The sequence below is a fragment of the Myripristis murdjan genome, chromosome 22, assembly GCF_902150065.1.
Source record: "Myripristis murdjan chromosome 22, fMyrMur1.1, whole genome shotgun sequence".
NCBI classification, from domain to species: domain Eukaryota; kingdom Metazoa; phylum Chordata; class Actinopteri; order Holocentriformes; family Holocentridae; genus Myripristis; species Myripristis murdjan.
The window spans coordinates 24,230,429-24,256,155 of record NC_044001.1 but is presented as its reverse complement, the minus strand read 5'-3'; the positions used below and the strand labels follow the sequence as shown (position 1 = coordinate 24,256,155).

At 40.4% G+C, this 25,727-nt stretch overlaps 1 protein-coding gene across 3 annotated transcripts; it reads left to right on the top strand.

The window, feature by feature from the left end:
• The first annotated feature begins 229 nt into the window (after positions 1–229).
• Positions 230–24,161, top strand: wdr35 (WD repeat domain 35). Of its 3 annotated transcripts, XM_030044067.1 has the most exons (29): positions 232–316; positions 547–605; positions 745–862; positions 3,023–3,094; positions 7,039–7,131; positions 7,223–7,351; positions 7,641–7,774; positions 7,992–8,157; positions 8,264–8,409; positions 8,941–9,066; positions 9,435–9,620; positions 9,846–9,881; positions 9,988–10,048; positions 12,768–12,912; positions 13,428–13,497; positions 13,962–14,015; positions 14,164–14,273; positions 14,592–14,811; positions 14,933–15,013; positions 15,240–15,376; positions 16,796–16,999; positions 17,152–17,298; positions 17,663–17,795; positions 17,947–18,057; positions 19,090–19,254; positions 19,366–19,506; positions 21,108–21,264; positions 22,028–22,268; positions 23,272–23,422. In XM_030044067.1, the coding sequence occupies exons 2-29, from the start codon at positions 582–584 to the stop codon at positions 23,420–23,422; spliced, it is 3,558 nt and encodes a 1,185-aa protein (XP_029899927.1). In that variant the 5' UTR covers positions 232–316; positions 547–581. The 3 variants fall into 3 exon arrangements, with proteins under 3 accessions (XP_029899926.1, XP_029899928.1, XP_029899927.1); XM_030044066.1 differs by having other exon boundaries at positions 230–605; XM_030044068.1 differs by lacking the exon at positions 9,846–9,881 and having other exon boundaries at positions 230–605; positions 23,272–24,161.
• The last annotated feature ends 1,566 nt before the right edge of the window (positions 24,162–25,727 follow it).

The following is a 25,727-nucleotide window of genomic DNA, read 5'->3' as shown; positions in this document are numbered from 1 at the left end:
TACCATATGCATGCTCACAGCACGTTCCGCCATTGCCGGTTGTAACAAGAATGTTTGTCGGTTATGCCTGGAACGGTTTGAAATCGTGACTCGTGACTTTGAAGTCGTGATTCACAGGTACAATTCCCCGGTGGAACGCAGCATTAGAGTGCAAGTCTCATCCACACTCCGGAGCAACAGGTGACGCTAATTCACCAGTAAACTGGATGACAACCACCGAAGAGGAAGGTCGCTTTTCCGGTTTACGGTTACCAAGGGAGACGCAGGGAAGCTACAACCTCTGAGTATGGAAGTCTACCAACACAGCGAACATAAGGTTTGCTTAAATTCATAGCCAAATGATGTGTTAACCATCGGTTTCAAACATTTACACCCCACCTGGTCACCGAATTTGGCTGCATCGGCATCTGGTCTTTGCTGCTTGCTAAAATAGCCGCCTAGCGTTGTTAGCTAATCAGTTAGCTTATCAAACGGTGTTTGAGGCCTAACTTTAGCTATTTAATAGATGTAGCATCTTAACTAAAGCTAACATTACTGCGCTGACAGTTAACGTTGGGTAGGAGGTCTGTGCATCCGTCACGATGTTCATCTACCTCAGCAAGAAGGTGAGTCTCACATATCCATCTGTGCGCATTCAGCCAAGCCTACGTTATATTACGTACCGCTACGCCTGTCAGCACATGAAAACATTGGGTAGCGTGGCCAGGTAACCTCAGTCACACGCAGTTTTACTTATTTTCATAGATCGCCATCCCCAACAATATTCATCTGAAATGTGTGTCCTGGAACAAAGATCAAGGCTTTATTGCATGTGGAGGGGACGACGGTCACCTGAGAGTGCTGAAGCTGGAGACGCAAACAGGTGAGTCACACAGGTGTGGAGTCTGCGATCATTAAACACACACGCCTGGTTTCCAGGTTGTGAAGTCATCAGTAAGATTCATTTTGTATAGGAATGGAAACTGGCACTAATCATGAAAACACTCAACAGTCTTTAGGTACAAACCAGAATGCAGATGGCCAAGATGTCACATGTGGCCCACCAGCAACACTTTCTGAAGCTGCTCCAATGGTCATGAAGCATATTTTGACACACTGACAGAATACACACGAGAGTTTTTTTTTTTTTTTTTTTTTATAAACATTTATTAGCAATGTATATGGTGACCAGGTAGGTAGAGCCACAGCCACAAGAGCCAAGTAAGATTAGAAAACTGCATCTCTTTACTGTAATTCAACATTTAATACCAGGAAAAGACAACACTTATGTCATGCATCCCAGACAATATCTAGGGTTATATCACAATATGGATACAATATCAGCTCCATCAGCTTGAGTACAAACACTGCTGTAAGGTAGATTTTTGTCCTTATGGGCGCCAGGGTGGCATAGTGAGTACATACCAATTTTAATGAGAAGAGCTGCATTAAAGCCTAGTTCGAAAGACTGCCCTGTTGAGGTGTCCTTGTCCTTGATGGCTGTACATATAAGATTATAAAATACAAAAATATCAATAGTCACAACATATCAGAGTTGTGTGTAAGCAATGTGAACTAGGGGGAACCATTCCAAAAAACATCAATATTTACATAGCAATAAGAGGGATATAGGATTTCATTGGGGCAGCGGTATGCATTTTCAGCATGGGCACAAGGGGTGCAAATGTGTGTGCTACTCACATTAACACAAGGCTGTCTTTTTATGTGTTTCAAATTAATGAGTAAATACTCCTCTAAATTTTATGCAGCAGACTGAGTTTATTCAGGCAGGTGTTTCTTTAAGTTACATGATCCCTTGGGATTTTTTACCATCTAAATTTATTGAACATTATAGCCTAATATTGCCAGTTGAAGTCAGTGAATGCCTGACTCACTTTGATCATGAATGTGGCACTACTCTATAGAGTATATAGGCTGCAATATAATATGAAACTGAGTATGTATAATTTGTACTTTAGAGAATATTATAGATCCAAGATGAAACTGGCAGAAGGGCGGGACTGGGAGAAAAAGGTGCAATTATGAATCTACTTGCTACTTCAGCACCACGGACAGTACCATGGATTTATCAATACACAGCACAGTGAGGCTGCTGATATTTCAGCGCGGTGGGGGTGTAGATTCTAACTGGCACAAACCTCAGTGAGATAAAGGATCAGTGAGTCAGGCAGACCAGACAAACATATTCCACTAATCAACCCCCTCGCCCCTGCACTTTCTCTGCTACTGAGACATGGAGAGGGGGGATGACATAAAATAGTGTTTTTTGTTGTTGTTGTTGTTAATAGTAGTTGAAGTAGGCTTGAAGTAGAAGTAACAGTAATTTTTATAACTGTTGAACACCATAGTATTCTGTTGTCAGTCTGAGCTGTGTGTCTGTTTGGAGCTTTAATACATTCACTTTTAAACGAATTACCTTGTCACACACAGTGCAGGTGCAGCCTGTACACTAAATGATATTGCACAAACTTTAAGGTTGTTTGCAAGTGTAATGTCCCTTCAGACTGAGCTATTATGTAATACCCATGTGATTCAGCTTTCAAGGTTTGTGAAACCTTGAAATCTGAATCATAGATGTTACTGTGTGTGTGTGTGTTTGTGTGTGTGTGTGTGCACGCGCGCGCGTGTGTGTGTGTTAAAACTTTAATAAGCTTTTTGGCTGCATGCTCTGGTGAGCCACTGTATTTAGAAATGGTACCACCTTGTCCATTCCCTCTGTTGGACAGGAAAGTTATTATTATTAACATTCACATTCCTCACTACTACTACTACTATTACAGCATTTGTAGAGCATTGTTCATACATGACATGCAACTTAAAGTGCTTTAAAGGAAAGGCAATAGAGGAAAAACATGATGGGTAACAAAATAGATGATTCAAAACTCATTGCTGTCATGCACTTACCTAGCATATTATTTCTCTCTGTATTCTGGTGTTGTAGATGAGAGTCGGACTTTATGTTGCATGAAAATCACTGCTGTTGGGAATTTGATCTTTTTTATTGTGTGTGTTTTCTCAACAGATGACACCAAACTTAAAGGACTTGCTGCACCCAGTAATCTGTCAATGAACCAGACTCTAGATGGACACAGTGGTATGTCAAACAATTATCAAACTATGTCTCATTATAATCGTGCTCAAGGGTATGATATAGAGTGGGGCCCAAACGTCTGAGTCCACTACCAAGGACTCCTGTTTCATCATTTATCGAAAACTGATACAAATAGCTGGTCAAATGATATTTCTCAAAAAAGATTACATAATATTTTATTAATAACAGACAAAAATGTTATTAGTGTTTTATTAATCAACAGCAAAAATGTCCACTGCGTTAATTACAGCTTGCACTATTCTAGCATCCCTTTAGATCATTGCACAGCATCGTGTAATGTTACAGTAGGTTTTGTATGTCCCTTTTTCCCCAAAGATGTCAACTAGGTTTGAGGTCTGGTGACTGTGGGGGAAAAGCCATACAAGTCAGCACCACTCGGTTTTCTTTGGAATTAAAGGCTAGGCATAATTTCGATGCATGTTTAAGGTCATATCCTGCCGAAAATTAATAATCTTCAGCACAACCAAGTGACTTTAAACCAGAGGGGATGACATGCTTCTGCAGGACAGAGACCAAAGTGCTCTCTTTGGTCAATATTTAGTTGATCTGTGCAACTCACCATCTCTGGAAGAAGTAAATTATCCCCACACCTGAATATTTCCAACACCATATTTGACTGTAGGTTTTGCTCTGTATAACCTTGCAAGTGGCAGTGTCCTCACATAAGGGGCTCTATTTTCCCGGCGCAGTGCAGGGTGGCGCAGTGAGGTGAACCCCGCGCAGAGCTATTTTCGACCAGCGCAACCCGAGGGACGCACAGTTTCGTATTTTCGCAGACCGAGGTGCGCTGAGATGGGAGTGGCGGCGCAGCAGGGGGAGGTGTCGACAGATTCAGCTCGACGCAGTGACATTTTCGTGCCAAAAGGCTTTGCCGAGGTGCGCCAAAAGTTCGCCATCTGAAACAACGTGTACTTTCGGCACAAGGCGCAGCGGGGCCGGCGCAGTGGAATTTTGGCTGACAGGCGGGCAGTGCGCACACGTCACCAAAACCTCACAGATTGTCAGGCACATTAACAATGCAATAAATACCCACAAAAAACACTATTCAATGCTATAATCTCAATCAGCACATAAATTTATCTCCATATCAACTGTCCTGTCACATCTGATGTCAGATCAAAGGAGATTGGCACCGTTTGGCATACGTAATGAAAACCCAACCTGATCACCTGTCAGTCAAACAATGTGTCCAGTATGGTGATGTCTTTTTTCCAGTCATGGTGTCTGGCGCTGCTCGTGTTAACTACACAGTTCTTCCTCCATATATATAAATATTCCACACTGGGTTTCCATTATCCGGTAATCTCCGGTAATCACCGGACTAAAATCTGCCAAAGTCCGGTAATTTTTAAATGTCCCGCGAAAATAAAATATTCCCTCTAAGCACAATTTGAATTTGATTAAAACGGGCAATTTCCACGTAATTTTATTTATTTATTTATTAAAAAAATAGCCTGCGTGATCCCTGTCTCCAGTGTACCAGAGAGAGAGAGAGAGAGAGAGGTTTTTCTCTGCAGAACCGGATCAAAACAGCGCAGCGAAGTCGCCTGGAGGAGAACAAGGTCGCAAGACTGATGCGCATTGCAAGTTGTGGAGAGACACTTGAGACTTTTGATTTTAATTCAGCTGCTGAATTAAGTTTTTATTGCATCTACCGTATTTCACCAATTAATCGCCCGGCCGCAAATAGCCGCCGGGTTCTTATAAACGCCTGGGGTCTGCACGCATTTTGCGTATTAAACGCCCACCCGAATAACCGCCGGGGCGATTATTTGCATTATATGTAGGTAACCCAAAATAAGGCTACTCACCTTATTTTTGCAGAAGTAAACAGTTAGCCGCACAATAACAGTGCGGCACTTCCGTTTTCTGTCAAAATAAGAGCGCTAGCTAACGTTAGAACAAAAGGGTGTACCGTAATATTAAATCGACCGACTGAAAATATGTTGGACAGCAGCTGTCATCACGATAATGACCTGGTGCAAAAATAAATAAAGGCCTGCAGCGAATAGCCGCCTGGTTCTTTTAAACGCCCGGGGTCCAAGTCGATTTTGCATATTAAACGCCCGGGCGATTAATTGGTGAAATACGGTATTTGATTTCAAGTTGGCAGCATGCCGCGTTATTAAAATGGTATGAGACAGTTTTTTTGTTTGCAAATTGTTGTTGCAATTGTTTGCAATTGTATGCAATGTTCATGTTAAAAGAGCACAGGCTTGTGCAATATTTATTTATTTATTTTAGACGTTACGCACGTGAGTCAATTGACTGCACTCATTTTATTTGATATAACCGACTTTTCAATAAAAGGATTATGCTATAAATTGACATGCCTTGATATCATTCTTATGTAGCCTGCATATAATTTTAAGCTCAGTAAATTCAGATAATATTTGACCAGAATTTCAAACATTTGTCCGGTAAATTGAAAACCTGCCGGTCACGTTGTCCGGTGCCAGTTTTCTTCTAGGGGAAACCCTGATTCCACACATATCGAAAATGTAAAATGCATCGGTTCCTTGCCAGACACTGGGCGTTTAAAACAGCAAATGTAAAAGCTTTCATGAACCGGATTTTGTTTTAAGCACTAGTGTGTTGTTGCATCAGTAAGTGATGGAGCCGAAAGTTGCAAAACAAACATGTATTTATATGAATATGGTGAGGATTGTCCTTTGAGGTAAAAACATTCATTAAAAATGGGGGCTTCACAGTTAAATTTATATTTGCTCATAAAAATCAATAACTTTAACAGACGATGACAGAGCTGGAAAAAGAGAGACGCGAGGCAGGTAGGTAATGGAAAGATGGGAATGAGGAAGACAAATGTAAGGATAGATGTATGGATGGATGGATAGATGGATAGATGGATGGCAGGTAGCTCCAGCAACATTCCAGCAGCCAAGACTGGCCTCACTGTCCTGAGTGTGTGATGCTGCTGCTCTCTTCTTCCACGTCAATTGTGTAAACGTTCATTACGCCTTCACGCAGCGCATTTTAAAGGCGAGGACAGGGGCTCATTTGATTGGTTTAAAGTGAATCGGCTGTGTCAAACCCACTCCACGCCTTCTCTCCTCCCTTGCGCCGGTAGGAGGAACGGCGCAGTAGTTGCGCCAAGGCGCACGGCGTGCCAAAATTGCGAAATCCACTTGGCCACACCCTCCGCCTCCGCCTCCGCCTCGCCTGGTCTGCGAAAATAGAGCCCAAGCTCTCTGATTGCAAAGCATGTAGCATAAAGTTCAAACTTTAAAGAAGACTTGCAATGGTTCCAGTTGTCAGGAGTGAAATTTTGCAATTATTTAGCCCCTGCTAAGCATTTGACTTGTTTTGTCACAGAAGTAGGAGTTTAGAAACTGCTACTCTGCCATTCAGGCTTCAGGTTGCCAGTCATCTTTTGACTGTGCTAGTAGGGTAGAGTAGGGTTTTCTTTGTTTAGTTGGCTTAGTATGTTGCAGCAGGGGTGCAGTTGCCTGTCTGTCTCATAAAGGTGTTAGCTTGATATACTGTCGTTTAGATGGTATGTCTACTTAGTCTTTCTTGCTGAGATGTGCTGGGATAGTTTATCTTTTGATAAATTATGAAAACAAACAATTGTAGGTAGTGGTCTCAGACCTTTAGGCCAGGTTTGAGTAAAGTCAGTGGAAAATGATACTGGCCTCTAATAATGGGCAGTTCCTGCATAAAGGAAAGAAAGAGGTGGCTGGTATAATGTAAGGAACTTGCCCCAGCCATACATTTTATAAAGGTGTACATACATGCAATAAATCAACACTGATCAGATGATCAGAATAGACTGTATTTGTGCAAATGTGCATAATTTAAATAGTTTGAAAAGTCCTTAGCATTGCACTGCCTGCCTTCTTCTCTCCTTTCTGAATGTTTATGTATTTGAGCATAATCTGAAATTTCATTGATTACTATTCACACAGGTGCAGTGCAAGTTGTTACATGGAATGAACAATACCAAAAGCTGACAACCAGCGATCAGAATGGACTCATCATAGTATGGATGCTCTACAAAGGTCATTATAATGATAATATTAAAAGCATGAATTGTCTTATAATCAGTGTAGCTTTTACTTTGTTTTGATTTGACAATGATCTCTCTCTAAGGCTCATGGTATGAGGAGATGATTAACAACAGGAACAAATCGGTGGTGCGGAGCATGAGCTGGAACGCTGATGGCCAGAAGATTTGCATTGTGTATGAGGACGGGGCAGTCATTGTTGGATCTGTAGATGGTAGGCCAAGTGTTGTTGCCTTGATTTCTTCATCACTTCTTAAGAGAGTCTCACTCATTGTGTTAAGTGGTACAAAAGCTTAATATAGGATAATCAAAGGATAATCAAAGTTCAGCTGAGCAAGTTCAGCTCAGTTACAGAATTTTTCCATGCAGATTTAAATCAGCTTAAATGACTTAAGTTATCCTGTGAAGAATTTCTCAGATCACATTATTGGGCAAACTGCATGTTTGATTATGTTTTTGCATGAACAACTGGTTACAGTGGAATAAGGATCTTGTTTTTGTAGGTAACCGGATTTGGGGAAAGGAGCTGAAGGGCATTCAGCTTGCCCATGTGGCATGGTCGCCAGACAGCAAGATCCTCCTCTTTGGCATGGCCAATGGGGAAGTACACATCTATAACAATCAAGGAAATTTCATAGTGAGTGTGGAAACATAATTTCAAGCTACACAGGTGCCCAATGTACACTTAAGACGTACTGTGCCTTATCACAAAAAAAAAAAAAAAACAGCTTAGTACATTCTTCATGATGGGAAACTAACTTCAAGAATTTCTGAATTATGTTTCAGTGACTGAATGTTAGGAGTGGGAACCATGTTTCAAGTGTTGAGAGTTTATGTTTTGTGTTATGTTGCAGATGAAAATGACCATCAGCTGTCTCAGTAATGTGACTGGAGCCATCAGTATAGCAGGTATTCACTGGTACGCAGGAACAGAGGGCTACGTCGAGCCAGACTGTCCATGCCTCGCCATCTGTTTCGACAACGGAAGATGCCAGATCATGCGTTTTGAGAATGATGAAAGTAAGCGAAGAACACCTGTGCCAAAGACTGCACTATGCTCTTCAGGTCACATTTTGAATTAAAACATTTACTAACATTTCCAAGTTGTGCTTCTGCCTTTCTTCAGACCCAGTGTACATCGATACTCTGATGAACGTGGTCAGTATCCAGTGGAACCAGTGTGGCAGCATGCTGGCAGTGGCAGGTTCCCTGAAAAGCGCCAATATGGAGAAAGAAATCAATGTAGTGCAATTCTACACACCTTTTGGAGAGGTGAGGGAGAACACTTTGTTCCATTTATAGATTTTAGAGATAGAAATTAGACATAGAGATCATGCAGACTGTCAGCCGATTCAATCTGTGGGAGCAAGAATTTACATGGAATGGACTATGGAGTGCAGTATGATTGTTATTCTTTGGTTTCTAGGCCTCCAACAGTGCAGTGCCCACCACACATGCTAAACTGGGAATAGGTTCTGTTGATTTGGATGCTTCATCCAGAGCTGTTTTTAGGCATAGGCCAACTAGGTGTTTGCCTGCAGTACAACCTGCTGGAGCAAGCAGATGGAGGGATTGGAAGTGTTCTAAAATCCCAAAGTGGTTGAGAATTTTTTTCTTCCAAAATTGAGTGCAGACCAGAAAGTTAGTTTTGAATGCCAGAAATCTCTGCATGCTGCAAAGTAATTGTGGAGTTATTGGTGTTGATCAACAACTCTGTCATTCTTGTACAGACATATAATGATCGTTTTGCATCATGGGTCAGTAAAAGTCTTACTTAGTGTTTGCCCTCCTGTTTTTGGACAGCAACTGAGAACTCTAAAAGTACCTGGAAAGCAGATGACAGGAGTTGCCTGGGAGGGAGGAGGACTGCGCATTTGCCTGGCAGTGGACTCCTACATCTACTTTGCCAACATAAGACCAGATTACAAGGTAAATACCACCACCTGGAGAGTTTTGCCCAAGTTCTCTCTTATTATAATCACTTAATATGTCTTATAAAGTCATAAAGCATCAATAATTCATAAAGCCATAACTCTAACTCTGTATTTTTAAGCTTCCTTTTATTTTTTTGATATTATAAAATTATACTTAAACAGTGGAAAAAAACAGGCAGAGACAGAGTACAAGAGACACAGCAGATGAAGCTCTGGTGCAATTTAATCTAATTTGGACAGCATTTGGGTTCAGAGGCTGGGAACTTGGCAGCTCAACTATCTCTGGGCACACATTTTCCTTTTTATAAAAAGATCCCATACAAATGGTTAATCTCTCACCAGCTCTTCAAATTCTCTTGACAGTGGGGCTACTGCTGTAGCACAGTGGTATATGCCTTCACAAAGCCAGAGCGGCAGGAGTACTGTGTGGTTTTCTGGGACACCAAGAGCGATGAGAAGTTTGTCAAATATGTCAAGAGCTTGATGTCCATCACCACCTCAGGAGATTTCTGCATCTTGGCCACCAAGGCAGACGAGAACCACCCTCAGGTACACATACCTCCTAACCTCATCCTGACCTGATACTGTATGCTTGATATTTCTTGTGTGAGTCACACATCCTCATGTGATGTCTTTAAGAGATCATCCGCCTCAGAAACTATCATGGGGAACATGTAGCATGAGCTCTAATAGAATAGACACATTGATTACAAGGCCATCCAAATGTGTCTCTGTATGTCTTGCCTCCTGTTTTTCTAATTTATTGCCACAAAGGAGGATGCTGAGATAAAGTCTGGAAGTCATGCCATGGTAAAGTACATATTAAAACCATACACCTGAAATGAGGACAATTTATGCTGACATAGAATCATTTACTGACATGTGGGGTAAATTTTCCTAAATATTTGTTTTTCAGTATGTGCTGGTTCTGTGTAACTCCATCGGAACTCCGCTGGATTCCAAGTACATTGACATTGGTAAGTTTGTACAGGAAATCGGAAAAAATAAAACGATTGTCTTGACATTTTATTAGAACTAAAACTGTATTTTCCACTCACCTCTCCTTATTAAACCATAAATCAGTTATCTTTGATCTAGATTAGAATTGTTGATTAGCTTACATTAAACTGAAATAATCCCTGTCCAGAACTTGACATCAATATGAATAAGATAAATAGAGAGAACTCAGGATAATACAACAAATAATTACAACAGACAGGCATAACAATTAACAAATGATCACAATGCACACTGATCACAATCTACTCTTACAACAAGGTGGTCTATTTAAATGACCTCCCTGTACACTGATTATTAAGTGCTACACCCAGTCTGCTGCTTGGTAAAACGTTACCTCCCCCTCCCCAGCCTTCACCTGCTAGAATCTATTCAGTTGAGCCTATAGTGGCTCTTAAAGTGTTAATGCAGTGTGGTGCTGCTGCTCTGTGTATACCCATGGGGAATTTGCACTCCTGCTACATGCATTCATATGCAAGGCTTTGCTATGCATTGCACTGCTATGCATTTAGCATGCTTGCTGCATAAGCAGAGAAAAAAATTCTAGCTTTAGAAATATGGACTGTAAGCTATGACATGATATCAATATGACATTTTTAAAGGGAATTTTCTGTCAATCCAACTATTGAAATGATGTCAAATTATACTTCCCACTGAAAATTGATGTGTTTGTGGCATTATTGCTTGTAACCTTGACTCTGGACATGCTGAGGTGAACCTGGTAACAATCCTTTGGCACAGCAGTGCTTTTGCTAATTTGCCAGACTGTTTCTTCAAACCAGCATGACAGATCACAGACTGTCTATAGTTAAGTCTGACAGGGTAGTTGCAGTCTGGGGTTCCTCCCTCCCACAGTAATGGCTTTCATAAGCTCACGGCATCCTACAGTAAAGAGACCAGCGTGGGCATCTTCATATCTCACAGACATTCTGCATTCCTTTCCCCCATGACATGACAGACCGACTGGCAAAATGTTTGCTGAGGACCACAGGCAGAGACAGTTCAAAGTCCTCAGATTCAAAATGCTCAGGAGTTTGAATGTGTTCCACATATCAGAGCTTGCTGAGTAAACAGGAGAGAGTGAAATGAACTGTATGCCTCTGTGGGGGTTTCTCCTCTTGTGGCCCCAATATCACCTTCTTTGACAAGCCATTCAAAGAAAGTGTCTCTGTGAAGGTATTGTAGAAACATACATAAAATTCTAAATTTGTAAAATTTAAATGATAAAATATTTACAAATGCTCATGTCTATGTCATAGAAATTTCAAGCATGTATCATACATTATACCTCTATAGATTGTGTGACCTATCAAATCAGCAGTCTGAAGCAAGGTTAGGGTTCGATTGTTCTTGTAATCATAGCATCAGGCCCTTTTTAGTCTCTCTTTAGGCTCTGGTTCTGAGCTCATGGGAATCCCTAACATGGCAGAAATTGCTTAAATAAATTAGTGCAGACCCATGTAAGGACCGATAAACCAAGGAGATCCTTTTCTCTGCAACCCTGAATTTGTCAGGAATCCAGTTAAGCTCTGGGAAATAGTTCCTGCCAATATGTGCACATGGGCTTAGTTTCATTAAAACCCTAATTAATTTATTTATTCTGGGTAATTAGTAATTTTTAAAGCTGCTTAACATTCAAACCAGGATGCACAAGTGTAGTCGAAATGACAGGATGGCAGAGTTTACTAAAATTAACATTGACTCTTTATCACGAAATTTTGATGACCTGGCCAGGAACTTAGATAAAGCATTGACCTCGCCCAGAACTATACTGACCATATCGCTGCCATCCAGTCATTAGCATTAAGAAATAAATCACATGAGCATGCATTTTTCATATCAATAATATACTGTGAAAATAACAATAGACCAAGTGTTGCACACCACAGACTACATGTTTTGCTTCAGATAGAAAACCATTTACCTCCATTAACCGATCCCTTCCTATCAAGAAGGTCCCACACCATTTGATAAAGGAAAAATTACTGCCACAGCTTCGAGTTTACCAGAAAGTCACCTGTGAATGACTGCGTTTAACACTTGTCAACCAGAACCATCCCACATATATAACCATTAGCAATTTCCTTCCCTATATTGTCTGTTGATGACGAAGCACACTTTTTGAGGGACTCCAACACCCATTGGGAATGCAGATACAGTTCTCGCTTGTGTTGTACTGGGAATGGATGACTTGTAGCAGTGTTCCTGTTACCCCCTCAGGGGACACAGTTATAATCCTTCTCCCAGTCCACCTAACACTTGTAGATTGAATGGACTAACTCCCATGACCCCTTTAGTATCTGTTGGACCCCTTTAGTATCCACTAGGGTAAAGAGTTTGTCCACTGTTACTGTTACACTGTTTGTCCACCAGTACAGAATACACTGAACAGTATAATTGTGATTATAACTGTGATGAGCCAGTATCAGCTGGTAGTATAAACCAGCTGATTTACTTGGAGGAGAGGGCGGAGTCTAATGTGGATAGTCAGCCAGTAATAAATAGAGTAAAACTCTCTATTGGTCACAGAGCCCCTTTAACAGAAAAATGAGAGCAGAGGCCAGTGGACACACATGATCCACTAAAATAATATGAATGGTAAGTGGGTACAAACGTAACTGCTTTCTAATGACTTTACATAATGAACTAAGTCCCTCATCTACTTGTCCACCTTGTCAGATCCGCTTTTTGTCACCATGACGAAGACGCATGTGATTGCTGCGTCTAAGGAGGCTTTCTACACGTGGCAGTACCGCGTGGCAAAGAAATTAACTGCGCTGGAAATCAACCAAGTCACAAGAACTAGGAAGGAGGGAAGAGAGAGGTGAGATTTTGCAGAGTTGGCAAAGCAACATTTTCAGTACAGCCAAGATTTCAGTTGCATCTAAACTCTGTGCCTCTGGTGTCATAGCAAAAAAATCAAGTCAGAGAATGGGGAAGAAATGGAATGCTGGTGTCAGAAGTTACAGCACATATCAAACAGATCATGGAAATTTACAGGAAGGCAAGATAACCAAGGCCTAGTTCCTTGAGTCACTGGGCAAAATCAGTGTTTCCACCTAACCTAAGGTGTTTGTACTGACAGTGCTGTGAAAAAGGTCCATTCATCCCTCTGAATAAACTACTACTGATGTCCCAGACAGCCCAGTCTGGGTGTGACCAAATGTTCTGCCAGGGCTATGCCGACACTGGTGCTAAAAATCACCTTGATGGAAAGCTGAACTCTGTGTCCCTCTCTCTCTGTCTCTGTGTCTGACTCTCTCTGTCTCTCCCTCTCTCTCTCTCTCTCTCTCTCTCTCTCTCTCTCTCTCTCTCTCTCATTTGTTCCCCCCTATCTAGGGTCTATCACATTGACAGCACTCCATCAGGAGCCAACGAGGGTGGTCTGGATTTTGCAAAAGCCTTCACAGTGAGGGACATTTTTAGCTGCACATGAAGTTTACCCTTTTGGAAATGTTTTATTTCTGCAGTGCTGCCTTTCAGAGCTATTTCAGCATCCATGTTGAAGCACTTATAGCAAGGGCAGGGCTTCAAAGCACTTTTAGTACATTAGGAAGTGTTTTCATGAAATTACTAAAAGTTCAGTACTTTTTTGGCATTGCATGTTTGCTTGCACATAAGCCAGTTTTAATTTTAGTTGTCCACGTGTGTGAACTCTCACATTTTTCATGTTATTCAAAATCAAACACCTTTTTCTGCATGCAGTAATGTTGAAACGTAAAAGCTTGCGAGTATAAGTTTATTATTAGTTGACAAAGCAATAAATTCAAAGCAATAAACACAAGACACTGCGATAATTCTTAACAAGCTGTTAGAGTTAGGTGTTGTTGTTTGGTGATCATTTTATGGTTATTTGCCTCTGTTGTGTTTTAGGCAACACGAGATCCCATCTGTTGTATCACAGCAACAGATAAGACACTGATAGTGGTATGTAAATCTTTTTTTATATATTGTGCTTCATGCAGTGAAAAGAAATACTCAACTATTTCTGTTTCTATATGCTATCTCTGTGTGTGTTTGTCTCTGTGTTTATTCATATATGTGTGTGTGTGTGTGTGTGCGTGCGCGATTGCAGGGCCGTGAATCTGGCACTATCCACAGATACAGCCTGCCTAATGTGGTCCTCATCCAGAAATACACTTTGAACAACAGAGCCTACTATCTCTCCTTGAACTGCAACTCCAGGCAAGCAATGACTGGTTACTTGAACGATGTTATGACATAAAAAAAATGACTGGGTATCCAAACTCAATACACCTTTTCAAGTTTTTAGAGTTTTTAATGTCATTAGGCCTGAATGAAAAAAATCACTGCCATGTAGATTTATACAACTTAAAAATAGACGCCTCAATGTATGACATTGTATTAAAAATGGAGACATGTTGATTGGGGATTATGCATAGGCTTTTGTAAGTTGCAGCTAGTCAAAAAATATAATAGACTTTTGCTATCTATAAATGTCACATTTGCAATGCTCTCACATATAGCCATCATTTTCTTTAGCCGTCTGGCGATAATTGACATCGCGGGTGTGCTGAGCTTGTTGGACCTGGAAGTTCGCACCTCCTCAGCCGATAGCTCTGGGAGCCAGGCGTCTGCCGGGGATCCATCTAAGTTTGAACGCAAGGACGTTTGGGACATGAAGTGGGCGAATGACAACCCCGATCTGTTCGCCATGATGGAGAAAACCAGGATGTACGTCTTCAGGAACCTAGACCCAGAGGTGAGTTGTCAGTCCTGGTGTGATTGCCTTTTTGATTGGCACAAATAAAATAATTCTGCATCAATCTCAGCTTCCGTACATCAGTCCATTAATTTATTACATCTGTGTCCTCTACAAACAGGAACCTATCCAAACATCAGGATATATTTGCAATTTTGAGGACCTGGAAATCAAATCTGTTCTGCTTGATGAAATAATGAAGGTAAAGGTTATGATAAAACAAGAGGCATTCCAGGTGCCTGTTGTTCAGCCACAATCACCTTGACATTTCAAACTTACATTGTACTAATGGGGATATTCATTCAAATAATTAGTGCATAGATTTGCATTCGTATTCCATTTTCATACAACATATGGGTGTTTTTATTGACTTCTATATGTTGCATCTACATTATGGAGTTACTCAGCCTGTAGATGTCTTCTTATAGGATCCTGAGAGGCCTAACAAGGACAACCTGATAAAGTTTGAGATCCGCTCCCTGAGAGACAGTCGTGCCCTCATCGAGAAAGTGGGGATCGAAGACGCCTCGCAGTTCATTGAAGACAACCCCCATCCAAGACTCTGGTAAGCGCCTGAGAGGCCGTCTTTTCAGCCTTGTACTTAGTTATTTAGAGAACTTACTGTAAAATCATAGCACATAATCCCAATCAATGTGAAATGGAATGCTTGATGTTTTTTTATTTTTATTTTTTATTTTGTGGGGGTTTGGTTTGAGAAGAAAAAAATAGAGCTGGAAGCTGCAGTTCACAGGGTCTTAGCAGAAAAGCCAGTCTTCAACTCTGAATGACCTTGAGAAGCAGCTGAAAACCTCTCACAAACATGAATTGCCACATTGTGGGCAAGTAAGACTCGACCACCTAGGGATTCAGATTCAGGACCTTTGTATTTCTAGAGAAGGTGACTTTCATCAACGTCATTAGTTAAGGTTAGAACCACTAAATAGCTGTTCTGAGTGTATATCTCTAATGGTGTGGGAGGATCGTCACACTGACATGGCAGGGCATTGCAGATCTGTGTAACAGCAGCCTGATTGATGTTGCTGGAAGCTACTCTCTTGCTGCCGTGTCAGTTCTCGCAGCATCTCTCGAAATGTGGTAACCTCAAAAACCAGCCCCCTCCTGCACTTGGACTTAATGCCTGTCTGTGAGAGATTAAAGAAAATCTTTGAAGGAAATGGTTTGATGGAAGTGTGACACCAATGTGTTGCTTATAGAGTATCCCTTGATGAAGATCACTAGTTAGCCACAAGTATTAGTCATTAGTCATGGCCAGCATTGTGAAGGAGTACAGTTGGCACTTTTGTTGTCGCTAAACTTTTCATTTAAGATAACATTGCCTGCATGGTAGGTTGATGAATCACCTTTTGCAGGGGTCCAATTTTGCGTGACAGCTGTAACAATAGCCACAGATTCCAGTTTAAGAATAATATTAAAAAATTATATTCCTTTCATGGCGATGGCATGTCATATCATGAAAGGAATATACATATTAGGGTGGTTCCACAATTAACTGAGAAACACTTACTAGGGATGGATTTTTTTTTTTTTTTAGGGTGATACTGATATCTGCTACCTTCCCACTCATAATGATACTGATGTCAATACTGATATCAAGTTTCTCTAAAAGCTTCTCTAAAAATGGTTGCTTTATAAATAAAAGCCCATACTAGTTTTCATCTGTTGTTAATTTGAAATTGCATTAAGTTGTGCAGCCTGGTTTTTGATGGCAGCTGATGTCAGTACAACAGGTGATGATTTAGTTACTCTTTAACAACACTAGAAAAAAGGTTACAAAAATGGCACATTTCACAAGTCAAATATTGTCAGTAAAAAACAAACATTTTGAACCAGTAACGATTTATACTCGCGATTTATATTCATACATGGGGATGGGATATATTGGTCCATCCCTACTGCTTGCATTTACCGATTGAAACTGGTTATAGCAGCTAACCTCACCTTCTCTCCATTACCAACCTATCAGGCGTCTCCTGGCTGAGGCAGCCCTCCAGAAACTGGATCTTAAGACGGCTGAGCAGGCCTTTGTTCGCTGCAAAGACTACCAGGGCATTGAGTTTGTCAAGCGCCTGGGCAACCTGCAGAGCGAGGCCATGAAACAGGCAGAAGTGGCGGCTTACTTCAGCAGATTTGAGGAAGCTGAAAGGATGTACCTGGACATGGATCGCAGGTACACAAAGCATAAAGGCACATTTCACTGTGTCAGAGAAGCCCCAAGAGTTTGAAAACTGCTACCACCTCAGTGAAATTTATCCCAAATGATGAAAACATACTAGTTATTTTGACCCAATGGTAATGGACAGTTGCCCTCTCTCTATGCAGGGACCTTGCTATAAGCCTCAGGATCAAGCTGGGGGACTGGTTCCGGGTGCTCCAGCTGCTCAAGACTGGATCTGGGGACTGTGATGATGCACTGCTGGAACAAGCTTACAATGCAATTGGAGACTACTTTGCTGACAGACAGAAGTGGTAATGGGCTTTTGTTTTTCTTGTCTTTCTCTGGAGATCAACTTAATATAAGCAGTGTTTATTCTTGGTAGAGGAAAAACAGTACATTAATTAACTTTGAAGAGTAATATTGCAAAACACTAATTATCCATACTTAGTTTTAAAAAAAAAAAAAAAAATAGGTAAGCTTATATTTTTTGCTCAGTATTTCCAAAAGTGCTCTTTAGTTGCTTAGGGAATAAAAACAAAAACCAGTTAACACCCAGGGGCGACGTGCACCAGTCATGTGGGACGCCAAGGTCCCTGTTGACTCGTCTTCCATTGAAACACTTCTCCTGTCTACGTCCTTTGATGTAATTAAATATGAATCCTTCCTTTTTTCAAGGATCAATGCAGTCCAGTACTACCTTCAAGGTCGCAATCATGAGAGGTTGGCAGAATGCTACTACATGTTAGAGGACTACGACAGCCTTGAGAGGCTGACTAGCACGCTACCAGAGAATCATAAACTTCTGCCGGTGAGCCAAATGTTCAGATTTGAATCTAGCCAACAGATTGCACTCTGGCACTCTGCTTTATGACAGTGTTTTGAGATTATAAATATGTATCTTTATGTAAAATATGAGGTAACTGATATTTGGCTGTTATTTTTTTGTCTGCATGTGGTAGGACATTGGACAGATGTTTGTCACTGTGGGTATGTGTGAGCAGGCTGTGAACGCCTACCTGAAATGCAACCAGCCCAAAGCTGCTGTTGACGCCTGCGTCCATCTGAACCAGGTGAGAGACAGCAGGAACTCTCTGAACTCTGTTTTTTTTTTTTTTTTTTTTTTTTTTTTAATCCAATTACATTGACCTTTCCCTCAGTATTCTCTGGAGTAAACACAAGGTTTGACACCATTGTACCATAAGAATCACCTTGGCGCTTGCCATCCTCCTACTCCTGCCCTCATCCTGAGCAATATGTAGCCCTGAGTTGTGACTGGAACTGTCACGCTCTACTTTTTTAAGGTGAATTCAGGCGACCTTCAAGATGAGATAGGAAGGTGGCTTAATTTTTCTTGAACCAATTTGGTCTCACAGAGATAAAGATCCATGAGACAGAAAATTTCTGTGGTTCTTCAAAACTTAAGATTCTCAGTCTACCATGCCACCTGCTGCAGTTGGCAAAAAAATGCCACTGCCTTGCCACAGCTGGCTCAGTAACACTGTAATCGAGCCAGTGTTAATCTAAGAAGCGAAGTCATTAGCGGCCCTGACTTCCTCCCTTTGCTGGGTTAATGCTCTGGTTCTTTGACAACAAAATGAATGGGATGGGTTATGTGGCTGCCACTTAATTGTGAGGGTTTTCATGTAATTTTCCCCATTGCCACTTGAAAGCACTCACACCCACACTCTTTTCTTGAGTCTGCTTGAAAAAATATGTTCTCGTGCTATCCAGCAGTTGTGCTCTGTCTGATGTGCATCTGTGGGTAAAATGTAGAACAGTTTTGAGTGCAAGCAGACAGATGTGACTACTTCTTCTTCTTCTCCGTCATCTTCTTTTTCCAGATTAAAAACAACAGGCCTGGGCAGTACTTGGTTATTATATTGATGTCATGATATAAGATGCTATCTGGCATTTTGGATATCATAGTATTTTGGATTTTGTCCTTATCACCCAGCCATAAAAGACATAATTACAATAGATTTCACTGACTTTAATGTTTAATGTGACTTTTTTGGCAAATGCTGTATTGAAATGTGATTTAAAGTGTTGCAAATTCTAGTTTGTGTTTTTAAATTTTTTTCAATGTTTTGTTTCTCTTACAGTGGAACAAAGCAGTGGAACTTGCCAAGAACCACAACATGAAAGAAATCAAATCTCTTCTTGCTAAATATGCCACACATCTGCTTGATAAGAACAAGACTCTGGAGGCCGTTGAACTGTATCGGAAAGCCCACCATTTTCTTGACGCAGCTAAGCTCATGTTCAAGGCAAGCTTATGTTTTTTTCATGTTGACAGTACATGGACAATATTTAGCATGTTCCCATATACCAATATGTATGACCCTTCCTCCCCAACAAACGCTGGCTATTTTTTCCAGATAGCAGACGAGGAGGCTAAGAAAAGGACCAGACCACTGAGGGTGAAAAAGCTTTATGTGCTGGCTGCCCTCCTCATTGAAAACTACCACGAGCAGGTGAAAACATCACAGCAGAGCAAAGCCAAAGGGAAGAAATCAGAGGTAGGCAGTGCCACGGATGGCCCACACATGCCCACGCTTCAATACCCGAAAACAGATGTGCACCATCTGAGAAAAGTGAATACTTTCTCCAGGTGACAGACTTGCTGGCAATCAGAAAATACATTGGCATGGATTGCAGTGTTGATGTAGACCATATTACATAATCATATGCAACAGAGTCATAGAAACATATTCTTTAACATTTAAAATAAAAACTAGAACGGCCAGGGCTGGGTTTGCCAGACCCCTCCCCTGGAAATGTGTAAGTGTCAACATAAAGATTCTCCAGTATTTTACAAGCAAAACAAATACTTTTATGTATCATAGCATTATATTCAGGCTATGTCTGTTTTTTTTTTAGCACAGTATACCTGTTTCTTTGCCCACAGCATTTAAATTATTACAACTTTTTAGTTTTCAAACTGGCTCAAACATGAACTGTACAGCTCCCTTAGTCCAATCATAATAATTATTATTACAATTTTCTAACACTTTTTAAAACATAAAGAATGCATAACTATATACAGATATACACAAGACAGTTAAAAAATCTTTAAAAAGTAGATAAAATAATCACCAATGTCCAACTACATCCCACAACACAGTCAACATACAGCAAGGCATGCTAGACTTATTATTATCTCTAAATTCTCTCCACTGACCCAGTATAATAAATATTATCATTAATGATAATATTTGCTTTATCATTATAATAGCATGCCTACAATTCTGTAAAATAACCTTGATTATGTGTGAGCATACAACTGATCACTGTGCCATCTGCTGTTTTGATGAAGAACTGAACGTTTGGCTGGGGATCACCGTTAAGAAACAATAGAATAACACAGTTCAGCAACAAAAGGCATTTTATCCATTTTCCAAATATATATTTTAAGGTGGTTTTTAAGGTGATTTTAAGGTTATTTCTCGGTAATGAAGTGTAAATAAATGTAATCAAAAATGACCACTCTCAGTGCTTCTAGTGCCAAATCACTAGAGAGCAGCAGACGCCACAGGATTCAAAAAGCAGCAAGCTTTTCCAGGCCCTGTCCAGTCTCAGCCAGTCACTCTGAAAAACAAAAAAGGCTAGACATAATCTTGGCAAATGTCTTGTGTTGAATTACAGTAATGTCAGTTAAATTCACTATAAATTGCAATGAGAGGCCAAAGGTAATTTCCTTAGCTAAATATAGCTGAGTGACATACCAGTTTCTAGGCATTTCCCCAGCTGATGTCTGGCAAAAATCATTAAGATGGCTACCCTATGGGCGTTCTGGTGGTTCAGCTGCAGCGGGCTGGATTCTAAACGTAAAACATAAAAAATGTACACAACTAAATAAGTAAACTTAATCGTCTTAAATAACTGTATGGTACTGAAAGAGCATAATTCTTTCTAATTCCAAACTAAAACTAATGTACATTTGTGGAATCACTTTACTGTGTGGAATCAACTCCAAAGCTTCTGAGTCAGCTCACAATTCCCAGTGCCTGGAATCGAAGAATCACTTCTTTTTGGGATTGACTCCCAGGCCTAATAGAAACCCATACTGGAATATGTTGTACTGAAAGTCATTTTGTAATCCTACATCTCCTTTATTTAGGCAACATTTGCACTCGCTGGGCTCCTTGAGGAAGATGCTGCCTCAACAGACAACCGTGTTGTGGATAACGCCTGGCGTGGAGCTGAAGCGTATCACTTCTTCCTGCTGGCTCAGAGGCAGCTGTATGAAGGCTACATGGAGAACGCCATGCGCACAGGTATTTTGCTGCAACATTTTATCATTGACTCAAACTTTAGTTTTAGCATCACTTAAAGGACCTTACCAGTGAGTTTGCATGGTTTCCCTCGTATCTACAAAATGTATATACTTCATGTTTCTGCCAATCTTTTCCCATAGCAAGCAGTTGTATTTTAGAATGCTGATATCATTTTCCCTCCCTTTTATGCAGCCATTGCTTTCCATTCATTCCACTACAATATGAAAATGAACTTTCAGAGACTTCAAACTTTTCTCACACTAGTATTCCATCTCTTCAGTAAAGTTGTCCACATTAGTTTTACTAAAAGCAGCAGCACTGTTGTGTTTTTATGATTTGAAAGTTGGTGGAGTGAAACAGTCACTCTGCCAGAAAATAGTCCCCAGGGAAACATTTGCTTTACACAGCCAATTATCAGTTCTGTGGTTTTGGGTGTTTCAATCAAAAATTCAAATTTGAAAATCGAGGGATTTAACTTTTCATTTTGCCGCTGCAAGTCTTAATCATATTCCAAATGGCACAAAATGCAGTGACCATTGGACGTTTTTTATTATGTGTATGAACTAAATAGACTTAGAATTGCAGAGCATTTGCATGTCTTCTGCAGAATGCCAACTGACTAGTTTGTTTTTTTACTGTTTTACTATCTGGAGAACACTGACTCTATCTGGAGAGCACTAGACTACAAATAGTTCCAGTTAGTTCAGTTTAGCCCTGGAACAGCGTTAAAGTGCAACTGTGACTGTTTGCTCCTTTTTAAAAGCCCTTCACCTGCGTGATTACGAGGACATCATCCCAGCGGTGGAGATCTATTCCCTCCTGGCCATTTGCTCCTCAGCCAGCCGGGCTTTCGGCACATGCTCACGGGCATTCATCAAGTTAGAGTCCCTGGAGAGTCTGGATGCTGAGCAGAGGCAGATGTATGAGGACCTGGCCCTGGAGATCTTCACCAAACACAACCCCAAGGACAACCGTCCAGTGGAGCTGGACAGCTCACCAGAGGGGTGAGGGCACAAGCAATAACTTGACATCCAACTGGTTCCCTGTATGGCTGCCATACATCACATGATCATATTGTTTCTATAAGATTTTAAGATATCATTAGTGAGTTATATAGGCATTATTAAACCATGGCCCAACAGTAAGAGTGGGCATTGGTGAGGAAGAAAATTGTTGACCACTTGAGAGAATAAGGCATCATTTGTGTGAATGGCAAAAACAGAGAAATCCTAAAAAAGAATCTTGTCTGCCTTTCATCACTGTGGGATGGGCTCTAGGCCTATAAAGTGCATTCTGTGAAGGGCTCCTGTTGAAATCAACTATGAGCAGTGGTTTTATTAGAACACCAGCATAGCAGGACAGAACATTTAGCATACATTATTTTGAGTGAGAGCAGCCACTAGACAAATGTGGGAAAAAGACAACTCACAGCATCTCTGAGCTAAGTTGTAACTAGTATTAAATGACATTTGGCCGAGTCAGTGAGGGCGAGTTAAACCACTGATGAAAAACAGACGCATACTTGACCCCCATGCCTAATATCAGCCTCTGAGGACAAAAACTGTGGCCATCACAGGATGGGGAATTTTTTGTGGACCGACTGATCAACAGAGTGAGCTTTAGAGCCTCTGTTTGCAGCTAAAAATCATCATGTGATAAATACTTGATTGCTCCACTTAAGTATTTTCAGTAATAAACTGTTTCATTATTAAAAATGTTTTTATGTACAACCTATATGATGAAAGAACAACTTTTTTTGTACGAAAAGGTAAGTCTTAGCAGCTTACAAAGAGGCAAAATGGAATGCTAAAGGTGAAGCATGGAGCACCAGATCAAATGATCATCTGGACAGATGTGGATGATTTTAATGTCTACATATTCTCATCATTTAAGTGCAGAGTTTGGCCAATTCTTTTAAGCTGTGGTAGTTATTGAATGGCCTGACATCACATCATACTGTTCCTATATGTGTCTTCAGCATAGTCACTGTCATCCCTCTCCATTCAGGACGGAGGGGAAGTTACCCACATGCATCGTGACGGGTCTGCCGATCTCTGAGTACCAGTTCTGGATGTGCAGTGTGTGTAAACACTGCGCTCAAGAGCAGGAGATTGGCAGATACAACTTCTGCCCGCTGTGTCATACCTCGCTGTCCTGAGGCGGGACAAACACTCATCATCAGACTCACTGAAAAACTGCACAGGCTTCCTGTTTCTCAGAGGGAAAACTACATCTCATGTTCCAGTTTTCAATTTTTAAGAGCAGAGCTTCATACATTTTTTTTACTCGAACTGAAAATAGCTGTACTTGTTTGCCAGTTAATCCTATAAGTTATTTAATCTAACATGTTTTCAGTCTTGAATAAGCAGCTGCACAACTGCTAGCAGACCAGCTGCGCAAACTTATATTATGTCTGTGTTTGGTAAGCAGAAACATTTGTTCAAAGTGCTTTAACTTTATCCATTGTTTTTTATAATGTGGCTCTAATTCTTTCTTGGACAACATATTTTAATTCTTTTTCCTTAAATGGTGTTAGATGGCGATCTTTTTCTGCGAGTTCATGAATTTTCTGTTTGAAACTTGTTTTTGAAGTCTGATAACTATACATAGAATGTATTTTTATATGGAATACAAATTAATAAACTGTCACATAAACTGCATTTTGTGTGGAAAGAATTTCATTTTGGTAATATTTAATGACATGCTGAATCCACTTTTCTTGGTGTGGGAAATGTTGTTATGCAAGAGGACAGATACGGTACTTCTTATACTTTTGCCTCTCAAACCATTATCACCAGCCTGACCATTTGGAAATTAGCAATGAATGTCAACACCATCAACTGTGTTTTGTTGAGAACATCATTGTAACATAACCTCTTGTCCTGGTCAGCTGCAAGGAGCTGTGGAACCAGATAAATTAACATTTTACATGGGTTATATCTTCTGCTGCATAGCGTTTAATTGCCCATAGGCAGATTGAAAATAAGCACTGCATCTGTTATGGGTTTGGGATGTAGATTAAATACATTTGTGCAAAATCAGCCACTTCTGCGGCCACCTGCTTGGCAATGAGTTTTCAGCCTTTTTTGTTTTTCAAGTGTTTTTGCAACCCATTTTAAAAGAGCAGCCCATCCAAAAAAATTATGTGAAGATAAATAACTAAGGATAAACTAATGGTTGCAGAGAATACCATCATCTGATAGAAAACCTATGGTAGGCTATGGGTGCTGCTGCCATGCTGCCTGTGTCGATACCCCTCTGCTTTTAATGCAGTCTTTTTCTGCCATCTACAGTTAATCAGTGGCATAATCCATCAAATAACATTCATACTTAACACTGGGCATGATCCCTTACAAATAAAATACCGCAATTTTCATTCATAAATTGTCTCATACTGAGTGCTATATTCTGCATATATCAACATTTTCATGATACTTTCACTATGATATACTTTACACATTTTTATTACATGTTATTTTAATAGGTCCTTATATTTTTAAACAGGGCACATAACTAACTCCGAAATCCAAATTAGCTACAAATTGTGATGTGAATCCAACCATATCCCACCAATACAATTTTCCTGGCACTAAGATACAATATCACCGCACATTTTTGCCCTCTTTTTCATTTTTTTTTCCATTTTTTTTTTTTTTTTTAAGTGCTGTATTGTCCTTCACTTATTATCTCTTGTTTTAACTGATGATTTCATTTATGTGCTTGTATTATATTTGTCTTCATCACCTCTGTACGCTTTTCTGCCATGTCAACACTGGAATCAAAAAGTTTCATGTGAACAAGAACCGGTGGAAAAAGCCCACATGCAGAAGCAAATACATGACATAAAAAGCAAGGAGACCCTAAAAGAATAATGTGAGCACTTAGCCTGGAAAGCGTCCTCCCGGCAATCATGAAATATTTACAGTGATGTATCTGGTGCTTTCTTGAATGACCCACCCAAACATTTGATGAAAAAAAAAAAAAAAAAAAAAAAAACCTTTACCACCGCTAAGAAATAACATAAAAGCACAGCGTGTTTGCAGGAGATTAGGTGCCAGCTGTGCGCCAAATGTGACCCACACTGCCTTGGTGTAAATTGCGTGCCGCAACAAGCCTCCACGGAGAGACACACACCGGAGCACCGCAGCTCCAGACGGAGGAGAATAAACTGAGGTGCAAGTCGGCAAGGAGGAGCATCTGCACCGCCTACACAAACCATCATCACCCGGTATGTTCCTGCAATAATCTCTTTGTGTTTCTAAGAAGTAGGTTTTGCATGGAAAACATTTATCATTATTTGAGAATTTTGAGGCAAAAGGATGCAAGTTTCAGGGACTTTTCTCTCACTTTCTTGCAGCCTAATTTCTTATTATCAATTCAAGGAGAGGCAAACGAAGAGCTTGATTATACTCTAACTTTGACAATAATAAAACCTTACCTTGACTTTGACATTTGCTACAACT

Bases quoted from the DNA above. Each gene is read 5' to 3' on its own strand.
- wdr35 (XM_030044066.1), top strand. From the start codon at position 582: ATGTTCATCTACCTCAGCAAGAAG. The intron at 8,410-8,940 runs GTGAGGGAGAAC...GTTTTTGGACAG, and splicing joins TCTACACACCTTTTGGAGAG to CAACTGAGAACTCTAAAAGT. The intron at 19,507-21,107 runs GTAGGCAGTGCC...TCCTTTATTTAG, and splicing joins CCAAAGGGAAGAAATCAGAG to GCAACATTTGCACTCGCTGG.